This window comes from Mya arenaria, chromosome 11 (assembly GCF_026914265.1).
Source record: "Mya arenaria isolate MELC-2E11 chromosome 11, ASM2691426v1".
Classification (NCBI taxonomy): Eukaryota; Metazoa; Mollusca; class Bivalvia; order Myida; family Myidae; genus Mya; species Mya arenaria.
Window position 1 is genome coordinate 43,096,610 of NC_069132.1, and position 16,262 is coordinate 43,112,871.

Genomic DNA, 16,262 nt, shown 5'->3' on the forward strand with positions numbered 1-16,262 from the left:
CTAGATTTCAAATCAAGCGACCTGTTAAATAGAATAGATGATTTCAAGTAAATGATGTAATTTGGACAATAAAATAGATAACTACTGGTGTTGGTGAATATTTATATGTAAACTGTCAACCCATGCATAGAATAATGGTTTTTTTTGGTAAATTTATTGTTAACCATAGGTTGAAATAAAGTAAACCATGTAGGTAAGATTTATTTTAGGTCCAAAATGATGAACATAATATGTATGTGCTTTTTAGCTACGAACATATGTACAGTGTTTAGAAATCTGCATGTACATGTGATAAAGAACCATTTATCATTTCTGGGTGATAATTAGTACTATCATTGACGAAGCTTTGAGTAGGGTTCGAACCTCAGTCCCTCTGATCCAGAGTCTTATAGGCTAACCATTTGTTCATTACTGCTCATAATATACCATGAACAGTTCTATTAGCCAGATATTACCCATAAATATTAATTAATTAATGCACCGAATGAATTTATATGTAATGAATGTATTAAGTCATTTCAATGGCGACTCACATACAGAGAAGAAAGATTTTAATTTAGAAATGAGGATTAGTTATTAGTTTCTATCAATCGGTTTAAATTTACAACAGTAAACAGAGAAGGAAAACCCAATGGTCATCATTGTACCTGATGGCAAGCAGCTTTAACTGACATAATATTATGTGCTCAATTAAATCATACTAAGCCAGACCCAGTATAAGCTTCAAAGCTTCCTTCTCTTTTCTGTCACGACTATTTTGCCTTTTGCATATACATATACATGTAGCACTTGTCTACTTTTCACATATTATTACCAGTAAATCTATTTATTGTGCTAAAACTTTGTATATGGCAACTGTGAAAGTTAAGATTAATGACCTTTGTGTGTCAAAAAAAATAGGTACGCAAAGTAAATAATTTTTGCAAATAATTCAGGGTGTCCAAATTCTTAGAGTGTCCGAACTCTAAGGTGAATTACGGTATCTTAAAAATGAAAATGCTATGTTGAAATAATTATTGCTCAAACCAATAGTGCCATGAAGTGAATGCCACGTTTTATTCTGCAGTCAAAAAGGGCCATAACAAATATTAAAGCAAGAGTTACAGGCCCTACCATACATGTGTAAATTGACTCTGCGGAAACCTTCATACCAAGTTTCATTTGGAAATCTTGAACAGTTTTTTTAGCTATGACCAAGGTCGAAGTTTTTTGCATGCAAATAACAGCACTGAGGCTCAAACAATACCAAAAACTTGTTTCCTTGAAAACAAACAAACTCAAAACGATCAATGAAACCTGAAATAGCCTAGCACAGCTATTGCTTGATCTATTATAGGCCTAATGTCCTAGTGAGAACCATCAGTCACAAAATAATTTGCTCACTTAAACTACATTATTGTGATAAAAATATACATTACAATTTCATTGTCATTTGTAGCTAATAAACACCATATATGTAGCATAGATATTTTACCTGAATGAGGCGATGCTAGTTTCACTATAGCTCCGATCAAGGTCTCGGTGGGCAGTTTCCGACTCGTGACAACCCTCCGCACATGTGTGCTCAATACGCTGCTCCGCTATGCAACCCTGAAAAAGATCAAAGAATTTCTATTGCACATGATTAATTTCCAAAAAACATTATCAGGTTGGAATTCTAAAACAATATTGCCTACATAATAATTCAAAGTTTCAAAAGTTTAAAAGTTTATTGGCAATCGACATAATTTGCATTTGGCCAATAACTGCATGATGACTATATTGACAGCCAAAGGGCTTATCATGCAGCATACTTATTTCATATGAAATCAGCCCATTAAGAAATGAATGAATTATTAGAACATGTTTCTCCATCCTCCATATTGTTATATTCATACAACTGAAAACTATATCCATTCATCTCATACAATTTAGCTACAATAATTCATCGTTTTTTTATCATTCTTTCATCTTAAATTGCAAATAAACTTATATCACAATGTGTTTATTTAAAAGAAGTACAATATTTATTTCATGAATGACAATTTCATACATAAATAAGTCACTGTTATTGCATTCTTCATTATAAATGCCCAGAAATACCTTGAAAACCACTTAATTTCATGCAATATCCAAAACTCACTGAACAGATAACAAAAACACAGATGCATCACAAATGAATTCACCGAAATGAATTGCATCTGCAGTAACTGGTTTCAAACAGTTTGTAAAACGAAATGTTTTTATGCATTCATCTTGAGAATACATTGAACCAGAGGTAATCATCTATCTTTTCACTTTCACATTGCAGTAAACATTGTGTTTTATTGCGCCATTGTATCGCAAATGAGCACGATACCAGCTTTACCAACGAATGGCACGTTATATAGATCATCAAACAATTTTCATTCAAGTACAACTCAGATATGTTATTTTTTTTATACTAATTTCTTTTAGCTTCGATTCTGACGAGAGCTGAGTATAGCTTATAGAATTATATAAGAATCAATTACCTGGGTTAGAAAACCTGTACTGGTGTCTATTTTGAAAGGCCATGAGAAAGTACACCTGGTTTGGATTGAACCCACTACCTCTTGGGTATAAGTGGCAGACACCTATACCAGTTATATATTAAAGAGTCTTGCTCATATTTTTTATTTCACAGTAATGCATCTGAAACACTAATATTATAATTATTTTACTCTTTGACACCAAAATTTTAGAAAAAATAAAAATTAAAGTAAAAAAAAATATTTTGGTGTGTTGCCAACCCACGCCGGTAAAGAAATAGTGAAAAAAGGATGTATAAGCTACTAGACCACAAGGACTTATACAACACTTAATGGATATTTTGACATTTTAAGAATACATTGATAACATCACACACTGTAAATCAACCTATCACGCTATTACGAATTGCTGAATCGCATAATTCTAATGTTTTTCAAAATTGTGGTCTTCAAGCGATATTTGAGCAAACATCATCATTTGCTGAAAGGTTCCAGCTGTCTGTCAAGTATATATCTTAGTTTTAACTCTCTTAATGATTTGCCACACTTTATTTGGTATAAAACAAGAGCCGTCATAAGACAGCGCGCTCGACTACGCCGCTTTGACTTAGAATACAATAACGATGTAATAATACCAAGATTGGTCTCTTTATGTCAAACCTAACTAAAATTATTTGATATATAAGGTGAATTTGATGCTGCCCTCCCACCAGCCTGCCCAAACAATGACACAAGTCATTCAAATAACTTGATTTCCCATTATGAAAATGTGGTTAAGATTAAACAAATATGCCTTTCAAAGGAAATAAAAATAAAATAAAAAAATAAAAATAAATTCAAGGGCCATAATTTGTATTTAGGCTTAAAACGGAGTTATGTTTCTTGTTGTAAGATGGTCGTAAATAATTTTGAATTTTATCAAGTGCATTAAATGAACGATATAGAAGTTTTTTTATTAAAATCCCAACTTGCCTTTAACTTTACTTGCCTAAAACTTTAACCTAAGTCAATCAGGGCCATAACTTGTATTAGGGATATGGAGTTATGTAACTTCATTGGGTGATGGTCCTGAACAATTGTGTGAAGTATTAATTCAATTGAATGAAGGGTATAGAAGTTATTTTAAACAATATCCCAACCTGCCCTAAAACTTAAACCTAAGTTCCATAGTCAATCAGGGGCCATAATTTGTATAAAATATAATATGGAGTTATCTAACCTCATTATGTGATGGCTCTGAACATCTGTGTGAAGTATTTAGTCAATTGAATGAATGGTATTGGAGTTTTAAGTGAAAATCCCAAATTTTCCTAAAACTTTAACCTGCCCTAAGACTTTAACCTAAGTCAATCAGGGGCCATAACTTGTATTTAGGATAATATGGAGTTATGTAACCTCATTGTGTGATGGTCCTGAACAACTGTGTGAAGTATTAAGTCAATTGAACAAAGGATATAGAAGTTATTAATAAATATTCCAACTTGCCCTAAAACTTTAACCTAAGTTTCATAGTCAATCAGGGGCCATAATCTGTGTAAAGAATAATATGGAGTTATCTAACCTCATCATGTGATGGCCCTGAACAACTGTGTGAAGTATTAAGTCAATTGAATGTAGGGTATTGGACTTATAAGTGAAAATCCCAACTTGCCCTAAAACTTTAACCGGACGCCGATGCTGACGCTGGGGCGAGTAGTATAGCCCACCTATTCTTCGAATAGTCCAGCTAAAAAAATGCATTTTACCTAACAAGAGCAAGTCCCTTTAACGGGTACTGATGTATAAAACTTCATAGATTTAAAACCATATTGAACATTGCAATTTGTACAAAATATCATTAACACATTTAATGCCAATAATTCTAATACACAATATATCCAACCTCATCTTATATATCATATCCATGATCAAATAATAACAAAGCTGTACATATTCCCAAACACTTCAACACAAAAAATACATAAGTTCATCACTACAGTAATTATCAGAACCCAGCAAAGAATGCTTAACGTGCAGAAAAGGCGGCTGAAGCTACTTAACTCCAGGTCAATAAGAACACATCACAATAAAACTCATCGAACAGAATACAATTACAGATGCCGCTGATAGTAACGTGTTTTTTTTGCCTCTTTAAATCCAAAATAACGATCATATTGCATGTTTTCTTGCACATTACCTTGGTATAAAGTAAAATCTCTAAGCACTGTGAATTACTGATGCCTCAGGTGTCGAATATCAATATGTGTATTTCAATTTATTTCAGCTTGAATTTGGAGGCTGCTTAAAACATATATGAATCACTCTAGAGTTTGTTTCCTCGAATTTAACAAAAAGGAACAAGTACTGTGTCCTTTAATAGAGGCCATGAGAATGTTACCCTCAGGTGGGGATCGAACCCACAACCCCAGGGATCAAAGCCAACCCATGAAAGGTCAACCCCGAACCTCTTTACCGCTAGACCACTCTGCTTCTTTTAATCCACAGTAGACGTAAACCAGTAAAAAAAAAATTCTGGTACATTTTTCAAAATGAAAGTAAAATTTCTGACAGTTATTACATTAACTCCATTAATATTTGGTTGTTTTTCCTCTTGTTATCCGGACTGCTCATATCGGCAAGTTTTGTAACATGTTTTTTGAATAGTTAATCACAGATTGACAATTTTGACCTCTTCATCTTTTTTTGTCTCAGAATCAGCTGATTTTGGCATAAATGCCTTCACTTCAGTCATAATATATTTCACAATAAAACAGACCTCATTTGTTTGAAAAACTTCCGAAATTTTCTTTTTTCTTAAATCGTTAGTAATGCTTTTAACCATAAATCCTCAATTTTAATATAAAAACTGGGATCTGATTCTTATGTCGGCAGTCTTATAACACTGCTTTCCAGACATTCACGCAAAAGTTGGCTTATTCCAAGACAAAAATATAAAAGTTGTCAAAACAATCCATTTTTGAGAGCTGTGCAATGAAAGTAAAATCGATTAGACATTCATCGATTAATCCGAAAAGAAGAAATTGTGCCATGATTTCTGAAATATTTATTTATGCCACTAAACAGCCTCAGTCTTGTTTCCCCTCTAGTAATCCAAAAATGAAAGCATAAAGGCATGATTTCTCATACATTTTCTCCAAACGAAAGGGAAAATGTTGCATGGAAAGTTATCTAAAATCACTGATTCCACGGGAGAGACCACTTTATTCTTTATCTTACATGTTTCACATGCCTCTACTTTGAGAAAACTGAGCTATTTTATCATCTCAAAACTCCTGCTGTTTTTGCCAAGAGATAATTCTAGTTTTGAAATAAAATTTCAGCTCATCATTACTCAAAATTTACAATCATGTTCTGTTAATTTCAAGCTGAAAGATATTCCAATCAATTTTAATTATGTAATTATAACCATGATAAGCATTTAGGCTGTTAGCATATTATAATAATGTGCAGAAAAGCAATCAAATTCCATCTATTTTTAGTTGAGAGATATTCCAATAAATAGTAATTATAAATATGTTCTGATAAGCATTAAGGCTGTTGGCATTATATAATTATTTGTAGACAAATAATCATTAGTTCCACCAGTTTTTAGTGGAGAGATATTCCGATAAATTATAATAATACAATCATAACTATGATAAGCATTTGGGCTTCTAAGCATAATATAATTATGTGAAGACAAATAATGATGAAATAATGAAGATAGACCAATATATAGTTAAGAAATATTCCAATATATTATAAAGTATTTGTTATTATATAATTATAACTATTATAAGAATTTGGCATTATAATTATGTATGTGATAACACTTACATCGAAAAAAATATTATTTACAATGATTTACAGTCTTGAACTTTTTTTCATTTAAACTCAACATGCACACGAGTAAATCCAAAAAATTTATAATATTCACATCAAAATGTTTTATAATGTTTACCAATCCCATCAGATTTTAAAACGTTAAAGCGTAAAGGTTTGTAACATGATCATGGATGCAAGGTAATTTAATATTTTACGAAGCCACATATATATCATATGCTTCAGTTTTTTTACGTAACAGATATGAAACTATACCAGGGCACATAAAACCACAATGAATGAAAAAATCATAATATATATGGGAAAGCAAGCGTGTACCGTAACAATATAAAAAAAGAAATAAAAATAACAGAAATGTTTATATGCAAATAGTGTTGAATTTAATATCAGCGTAACTGTTATACAAAGTAATTAAATTATAGTGGCCAATTTTTAGTACTTCCTTTTTTAAAGGATGATTTAAACAAAAATCTTAAAAATATGATTTAACATAGATTGCTTAATGCCAATATAGTCCACCTGATATTATTTTCTAAAAGCTGCACTCTCACAGATTAACAGTTTTGACATTTTTTAAAATTTTCATCCCAGAATCAGCTGGTTTTGGCATCAATGCCTTTATTTCAGTCATAAAAGATAACTTACAATAAAAGCCATTGCAATTGTTTGAAAAAAGTCTGAAATTGCATTTTACTTCAGGATTTGTCCAGAAATTATGAACCCCTGCACGACATACAGGTGCAATTTTAAAACACCAAGGCAATTTATCAATGGGTAGTGGGGCTGTAACCAGCGGGCATGGCATATTTAATATCAAACTAAGATTTAACTTAAATTTAAGATCACTATCCAAGAGCTTTGATTGGACAGTAAGAATAGTTGACCAACAGACTGAATGTAATCAATGATTGATGTCTAAGAATAAGGATAAGAATCATATTGAATATGGGCCTAGATCTTGTGGTAGATCCGTGGTCTAGGGGTAAAAATCTTGACTGTCAATTCAGGGGTTGCAGGATTGGTTCCCTACTGCACCACTAAAAAATTACCTTTTTTTTCGGGAGGGATGTTAATTTGGGGTCCCATGTGACAGTGCTACCCACTGGTGTACGCTAAAGAACAGGGTAGCTTTAACCAGGGTTACATTCTATCTGTGCACTCAAAAAACCTTAAATGACTAACAATCTTACAGGAGCACTTGCCAAATAGCCTTGCCCGAGTCAAGTATAAATAAGCTTACACACGGCCTTTGACTTATTTTGTTGGAACACAGACAAGCTACACAGATATAAATAATAATTTTGTAAATAAACCAAAAAAAGGCACCATAAATCATAAAATGCTATAACAAAAGAAACTGGACAGAACTTTTTAAACCATGCACGAGGACACCTACCAGGACACTAGTGGGAAAACATGCGTAGAAATACCCGACGGATTCACGCTGCTGGTAGGAGCAAATAGGAACAATAATAATAATAATAATAATGATGATGATAACAGCATTATTAAAGCTGCACTCTCACAGATTGACTGTATCAACAACTTTTTTTAATTTTTTGTCTTGGAATGTCTGGAAACCAGGGATGCATAACTGCTTACAAAAGATCAGATCGCAGGTTTTTTCATATTTATGATCGAAAATTGATATTTTAATACTGCTAAAAGCGTTAAAAATGCTTTAAGAAAAATTAGTTTTTTTCGGCAGTTTTCCAACCAATTGAGATCTGTTATATTATGAATCATCTTATATGCCTGAATTAAAGGCATTGATACCAAAATAAGCTGATCCGAGAGAAAAAAACTAAAACAAAATCCACAATCAATTGTAGTGAAAGTGCAGCTTTTAAAGAAGTAGACACAATAATGCATAATATAAATACATAATTATCTTTATGAGATTGTGTGGTTTGCAAAGTTATCCGGTGGTTGAAATAAGAACTAGCCTGCAAGCCCTGCATTTGTAAAGTGCTTTACGGTCATCCTCAAAATCGAGATTTCATAAACTAGCAGCTAGGTCTTGTTAAAAATAATGATGCAAAGCACTTAAGTATTAGAACTTGTGCTCATTTACTCTAAAGCCTAATTTCGATTAAAACAAAAACAAAAATTAATTATCTCTGAGCTTAAGCAAAAACTCTCTAAAATAAAAACAATTGGTTCCGAGAATATTTCATTATAACATAATCGACAGATGCACTGTGAACTGTGCAGATTTTATAGTGCACGTTTAAGCAAAGTAATCGTTATCAGTCAAGTGAAATATCATTCAAAATTCATTAGAAGTAATTCTCATTACACAATGATGATGAAGTAATGATAAAAATCCTATCTAAATTCTTTTATAATAAAGTATTATATGTAATGGAGCCATATCATCAAAAAACGTATCATACAATAACTTTTCAAAAATGATATTTCTGAAGCAACAATTTATAGATTATTTCAGGAATAATAGCTGAATGGTCAGTTCATCCAAAGTTTATTTTATATATGCAGTTAAACGTCCTATTTAAATTGTGACAGTGCTATCAGGGCCTGTATGTTATAACAGCCTTAGACCTCACTTAATTTTAAGAATAAGAATCCAAAAGTTATGATTGGACTGTAAAAATAACTGGCCAATGGACTGAATCGAATCACTCAGGCGTGAAAAGAACAATATTGAATATGCCCCCATGAGTACTTTCTCATTGCTTCTCTTAAGAATACATCAGACTGCATGGGCCATTTCTTAGCTCTTTAAACATTAAGTGCCATGTCGCATATACAACCCTCCTCCAATGCCAATTATTGGTACATTGGCTAAGAGCGCCACCTATTATACATCCATCTATATACAGTAAAAACCCAGTTGGATGATCACCTGTATTAAGCAGTGACCTGAATTAACTGGCCACTCCAAATTCCTCCCTTACGTTTATTTATAAAAAGAACTTGCATTTAATAGTCAACTGTCTTACCTGGATGCAGTCACTAATAATTGAACTCATGCAGCCATACTGGCACTAATTAAAGGCCACTTATCCCCTGTCACTGACATTTCACGCTATGATAATTCAATGACATATTGCATGTTATTTGCTATGTGACTGCCTCGGAAATTTTCATCATCCAATCAAATTTTTCCACCTGGATTAAGTGGCCACCTGTCTTAAGCAGCCACTTTGAATTTTTTCGAAATTTGGCCACTTAATACTAGTTTGACTGTATAAATTTTCAGGTAGATTGAGGAGCCAATCATTTGTCATTTAAAAGAGATGGAATAGACCCCTGTATAAACAAAGCTTAAGTGGCAGCATTTTCCCACCTTGAGTAAGTGGCCACCTGTCTTAAGCAGCCACTTTCACATTCAGCTGCCAATTGTGTAAGACTGGCTATTTTTCTGGTTGGGCTACAGTTAGCCAAATGATAATCGAGTGGTCAATAATTATCCAGTAACTACAATCAACCAATCAAATCATTTAAAGGGGCAGTAACTAGCCAAAATTTATTCTGTGGGCAACTTATTCAGTTTTTTCATGCAAGTTACGACTGCTCACTTTTACCCAGGAAAAAAAAAATTTCATTAAAGTTTAAATTGTTTTGTTCATATTCTCAGATGATTGTTAAGATAAGTCTCACATAAGACCACTAGAAAATTTCGATAAACAATCATGAAATCTGAAAATTATTATATTTATCTTAATGAGATCTCACCTTAAGAGTAAAACTAATCCATTATTTATAGAAACAAATGACAACAATTCCTTCGGGGCTTAACAATAGTGTAAGTATTTTGAACAAGCTCCAAGCTTGCATGTGCACTCAGATTTACTTATAATTGTTATTGAAAATCTTTTGTCCATGACTAAAGCAGAAAGCTTATCCATTGACAAATCTTCCTGGCGAAGTCCCGCTAAACTTTTCAGTTAAAAGTCATAGTGACATATATTACAGTCAAGAGGAAGCATAACTTAAGTTACAACAACAAGTAATAATAATAAACTAAATCACAATACATTAGCTTAACTAAGTCTGAACAAACAGAAAGTTAATTCAAAACATTATTTATGATGTGGCGGGCTGAAATTTCGTCATGAACGCATTTACATAATTTGTCAATTGTCATTGTACCAAAAAAAGAAAAGCAACCTCATTATGTCTGAGGCCTTCCTTAATTTAACTGGCTTTATTTCAAATATATGAAATTGGAATAAAATTAATAAGTCTTCAGCCAGTGTTGCTTTCTAAGAAGACTAAAATATAAGGGCATCCTCAAAGAAGAGTTAATTTTTAGACTTTCAAAACAAGCAAGAGTGCCAGGAATCAAGTTACGCAGTCCTCACCTTTTTATCCCCAGTTAAACAAGGGACATAATTTGACATTTTTTTAAGTCTGGCAACATGGTCACCAAGTTTCGTTTCTATGACAACACTGTCAGTCAGACACCAACTTTATAGACCAGGGCTTGAAATTAGGAAAAAATTGTACTTGCAAATTTTTGCTGAAAATGACAACTCATATAATCTGAAGGTCACTGCCATATTTTGTTAACTTCTTTGTTTTTGATAGGGAAATAGTATGTAATTAACAAAAACAATGTTTTCTGTGTCATAACAATTCACCTTCTAAGCCATTAGATTCATATTTACATAGAAAACTAATTGAGGAAGTCTGATATGCAGTCTGCACAAAATATCTTGCTTGAAGGTTAATTTTATGTGGAGTTTCGTCTCCAATTTAGTAACAGTTTGTATGGACAGTTTTTTTTTTAATTTTGGCTTCTATGTTTGATAAGTTTGATCATCGCCACCAGCTGTCGTCAATATCAAATATCCATTCTAAAAAAATTGTGTTGTAAAAATTCACCTTTTCATGATGATGGATTGAGTCTCAAAATTAAAATGATTTTAGCCAAATTCTGCCTGCTAAAATCTGAACACAAAAAGTCTACAATGTGCACTAAGTGTAACATGCTTGAGTTTACGTCATCATTTTATGTGAGTTTACGAAAAGAAAGAAAAAGAAGACAAATTGGATGTTGCTATTTTTCAATAGCTTTTGCAAAATTTTGCAAGTACCGCATTTTCCAATTATCATTCCCATTTTGCACGTGTCTGAGTGCTATATTCAAACCCTGAAGGCAGACGGAAAAAAAAGGCACTGCAACGTTTGCAAATCCTCATCGGTTTTTCTCATTTGGCGAAGGGGCATTACTCTAAACTAATCTCAGCAAGAGTGATCATGCAGGCACGCATGCATTATGCCAATGTTTTATTTGAATAACAGATACCGTTAGAGATGTTGTTAACTTCAACAATTTTCTGAACAATCAGCCCAATAGCTTTGACAAAACCGTGACTTATTTCTCCAAAAAGAGACAAGCTAAAATAATTGAAAACCTAATCGAATGTATGTTCACATATATGAAATATAAAGGCTTGATAGAATCACATACGGGTTCACAATTTAGAAACCGCAACTTAGAAACACATAGAAATTTAAATTTGAACCAGTGAGTAGAGAATAAAGAGTGGCGTCAAAATGGCAAACATTTACACGAAAAGGCATATCAAGAATCATTTCTTAAAAAATACCCACCCGACACTCTGCCATAGGACTTTGCAGGTCCTCATTATGTTGCTGGGAGCTAGCCCAGTTTGGGAGGTCGTCGTCATGGTGACCATTTGTGTTGGTATGGTGAGAGAGGTCGGCAACGGAGCTAGATGTCTCATGGGGATAGAGGTTATCGGTCTCCTTCCGCCCTGGCGGTTCTTCCTCGTAGCGCTCCATTCTGTATACTAACGAATGTGCAGTGGAGTTAAGAAAAACTGGTAGTAACTTAAAATTATTTCTGAGAATAGACTTAAATACAGTCCAATCCCATTGGCTCTAACTCCCGGAGACCCAGGTACCTGTGAATTTATCTTGAGCCACAGAAAAGTTGCTCCAAGTTGAATACTTATCTTCAGTATAAAGAAATCAACATCCAATTCAAGCCAAAGAGGAATTCGAGCCAAGCAAGTTTGAGCCAATAGGGTAAAACTGTAATAACTAAATTCACACCAACTCATTATGTTTTTTAAAACTTTTATATCTTAATGTTCCAGCATTGCGCCTTCATCGGCATCAAAACTTTATTGGGACTTCAGTGCCAATTTTCATTTACAATATTTTTATACTTATGACATGCAAATGCTCTTCGATTTGTTTGCAGTAAGAAAATTCAAAACCAAGGCCACTGAGTCCATCATACGGCAGCCTGTGTTTCTATTAAGTCGATTTCGTTGACAAGAGTAAGGCTGGCTAAGCTGGCCTGGCAGACATTAAGTTAATTCAATAAAAAAAAAATTCAAATGCCATATTACATACCCATCTTGACCTTAAGTTTAATAATGGTGTTATGGACTGAAATAAAGTTCAGAACAAACTGAGGTGGCGGCGCAACCGCAAGGGTCTGTATTTCAAACAAGTTATCAGCAAGATTTATCAAATAATGCCATCAACAGTAATAAACCATAATCTCATAATACCATGAATTGTTTCATAACTGACCAGTGACCAGTGGAATTATTATGTTACCAAGAGGAAAATATTGACCGAGCCATGATTGAAATCAAATCAAACACTTAAGCTGACAGCCATAAGTGGCTGATAATCCAAGAATCAAATCAAGCAGAAATATTACAAATACTCAGGATACAAATCGTCCATATTAACCTAAAGACTAGCATGACTTCTTGTGCGTGATTAACTTCTAGGGTAACGTTTATTGAACTTGTCCATATTTAACCTAAGACTAACACGACTTCTTGTACGTGATTAACTTGTGCAGTAACATTATACAACTCTTCTTGCCCTTCGGTCATTTATATTGGAAATCAAACTTCTAATGACTTAGTGCATATCCCTCTGGTATTAATTATTCATGTTCATCTCATAATTTCATTTACATGACTATACAGAGCTATTGAAAGTGTCTTCTTACCGTTGTTAGTGGACCATGCTGTAAGTGGACCATGCACGGGAATTTTGAGTAATTTCACTAGCCGATACATTGTATTAAGAAATGCCAGGATAATAATCTAATGTTTATATTTCTATATGTTTATATTTCTATTTATCTATTTATAAATCTGTATTTATTTATTTATTAATGCATTTATTTGCTCAATAATATATGCAATACACTTATTGTAATATAAGTGAGATACAGTATTTGTTTTTTATCTTCAAAAGTGTCATCTTCGCCTCGGACAAAATTGGTGCTTGTCCTAGAGAAATGGCTTCTTACGTCTGTAAGAGGACACTTTCGATAAAAAACTCGTACAGTATCTATTACATAAATAAAATACATGACTGTTAAAGTGTAGTATATATATATCAGTATAACATCTTCCAATGCAAACAACTTTCAACATTTAACAAGGATGGCAACTTCGTATTGCTTCTAAAAGCTTCAAACGAACCAATAGTAAATTAATCAGTATAATTCCTGCAAGATAAACTGATATATAGTAGAACTGTTTTCTTTAACCATTCAGTCCATTTAATTTGCCAAAGACACCACTTCAAATACAGATTAAGTTTAGTCTAAGGATTTTGTTTATAAATGTATCAAAAGGAAAATCTATACGTGTTATACACAGAAGATAATGAAGAATGAAAACCTGTGTTATTTTCCAAATGAAACTCTTGAGACAGATAATAACAACAAACCAGTATCTTTCATGTTTCCCATGCAGATGGGAAAATCTGATCCAAGAGAATGTTGCCGATGGGAAAATCTGACTAAAGGGATTGGTGCAGATGGGAAATTTAACTCAAGGGATTGTTGCAGATGGGAAATCTGACTCAAGGGATTGGTGCAGATGGGAAATCTAACTCAAGGGATTGTTGCAGATGGGAAATCTGACTCAAGGGAATGTTGCCAACGTGGAAAATGGACCGACCAGAAGGAATGTGCAGAAACTGATAGCGAGGCTTGCAGAAAACCTTGAAAATCTTTTTTTTCCAGCATTGGTCACATGACCAGAAATTCAAGTCTGATATACAAGAATACAATGTCTTTCACAAGTGCCACAAATTTATCCCCACCCCCTTCACCCAAACCCCCACAAACACCTGCACCATAAAGGATATGATCATTTCCAAGTCGGAGGGTGTCGTGCTGCTCAAGGACCACATACTCTTGCTCCGGGATCCCGGAGTTATTCACAAATGTCTGAAATAGAAATGAACAATGTTAAACAGTATATCAAATTTAAAGAACGGATAAAATTATGCTTTTAAGCTGATGCGCTGCTCGATTGTGAAAGTCAGCTTTGGTATAAACAGGAGAGAGATTTCATACCTAGGAGGGATTTCAACAGTGCAGAACTACTGTTGAAAAACCCACCATGATATAAAATCGCTCCTATGTAAGAGATAAAAAAAGTCCCACCTAGGAATGAAATTGCTCTAAGGTATGAAATTCCTACTAGATATGAAATAGCTCCCAAGATTCTTTGATTAAATAGCCCTACCATCCATCCTTTCTGAGAAGCAAAGAGAACATCCCTCAGATGGGACTTGAATCAACTGTGTAAATGTGCTTGAATCTATTTTTTGCAGCATTACTTATACAGATAGTATGTAATAATATAAATATTACCAGACATGATGTGATTACTTAACACAAGAGGCCCAAAAGGGCCTATGCTCTACTGGCATGGCTTTTGTGGTCATATCAATCCAGAGCATGTATGTATGGGTAAAAGGCAACAGACATATACTTTATGTTTTGTGTTTGGGTTACCTGAAAACGTAGCACGTTCAACATCTGAGCCCAGAAAGTATTGTAAGCAGATAAGTGGCATGAACTATTTTAATATGTGCCAAGTAAGTCATCTGACCAAAAAAAAAATGCTTTCAAAACTGTACTCATAGTAAAAATTTCTGTAGTTTTAAAAGTTAAAAAAGTTGGTCAAAGTCAAGGGCATCCTAGGACAACATTGATCAATTTGAACAAACATTCACAATCAATTGTGCCGAGATGGATGCACGAACACACAAAAAGATTTTCAAACCTTTCCAGATTTATGTTTACCAAACCTGTGAACCCTGGGTGTGGCCAGTAATGACACCAGGTGCATAACTTAAACATTCACAACCAATTTTGTTAAGATGAATGTGCAAACTACAGAACTTAAAGCTAAAAAATGGCCTTTGGGCTTTCAACAAGAACAAGGCAGAGTAATTCACAAAATCAGCTGCAGAAGCAAAAAGCAAATTGTCTCTCAAAATCCTAGACTTGCAAATTGTCTCCCTTAACTCTAGACTTGAATTTACATGTACATGTAAACTTGGCTAAAAATAGAATTCGCTCATGCAGACCTGGCTAAAAATAGAAAGCATTTCTTTGAAACTTTCATGGCCCATAATCTAGGCATTCATGGGCGGATCTGGCTGGTTTTCGAAAGGAACCGAGCTCTAATTGATATCTAGATACTGTACAAGTTTTATCGAGATACAATCAAAACTGAAGACTGTATCGTGTTCACAACCAATTGTTTACACAATAGCATTTTTTTATACTATCAAGGGCCATAATCTAGGCATGCATGGGCGGATCTGGCTGGTTTTCGAAAGGAACCTAGCTCTAATGGATATCTAGATACTGTACAACTTTCATCAAGATACAATCAAAACTGAAGACTGTATCGTGTTCACAAGCAATTGTTTACAGACGCACGAACGCACAGACACACGGACGCACATACTACGTACACATTACCATCGCATAAGCTCTTCTGGCCTTTGGCCAGTAGAGCTAAAAATGAAAACGTAGAACATTTTTCATGTGTTTCCGGTGATGATGGAAAATTCCGAGGCAGTACATGTATGCTAGGGAACTCTTTCTGTTTCATTTCCATCCCAGTGAAAGTAATCAAAATCAAGATATCAGTATTTTCATGCCATCATCAATTT

The 16,262-nt window shown here is 33.8% G+C and overlaps 1 protein-coding gene across 9 annotated transcripts in view; it reads right to left on the reverse strand.

Annotated features, from left to right (window-relative positions):
• The window catches only part of LOC128207571 (centrosomal protein of 170 kDa-like), a 111,921-nt gene that overhangs the window by 47,141 nt on the left and 48,518 nt on the right, over nucleotides 1-16,262 (reverse strand). For 7 of the 9 annotated variants that reach the window (XM_052910590.1, XM_052910589.1, XM_052910588.1 and 4 more), the window contains 3 exons: nucleotides 14,434-14,517; nucleotides 11,895-12,101; nucleotides 1,475-1,590 (listed from right to left, as the gene is read on the reverse strand). In XM_052910590.1, coding sequence (XP_052766550.1) covers nucleotides 1,475-1,590; nucleotides 11,895-12,101; nucleotides 14,434-14,517 — 407 coding nt within the window. Of the gene's footprint in view, nucleotides 1-1,474; nucleotides 1,591-4,371; nucleotides 4,391-4,665; nucleotides 4,910-11,894; nucleotides 12,102-14,433; nucleotides 14,518-16,262 lie in introns of those variants that run through there. The other 2 variants (XM_052910596.1, XM_052910597.1) reach the window with 2 other exon arrangements.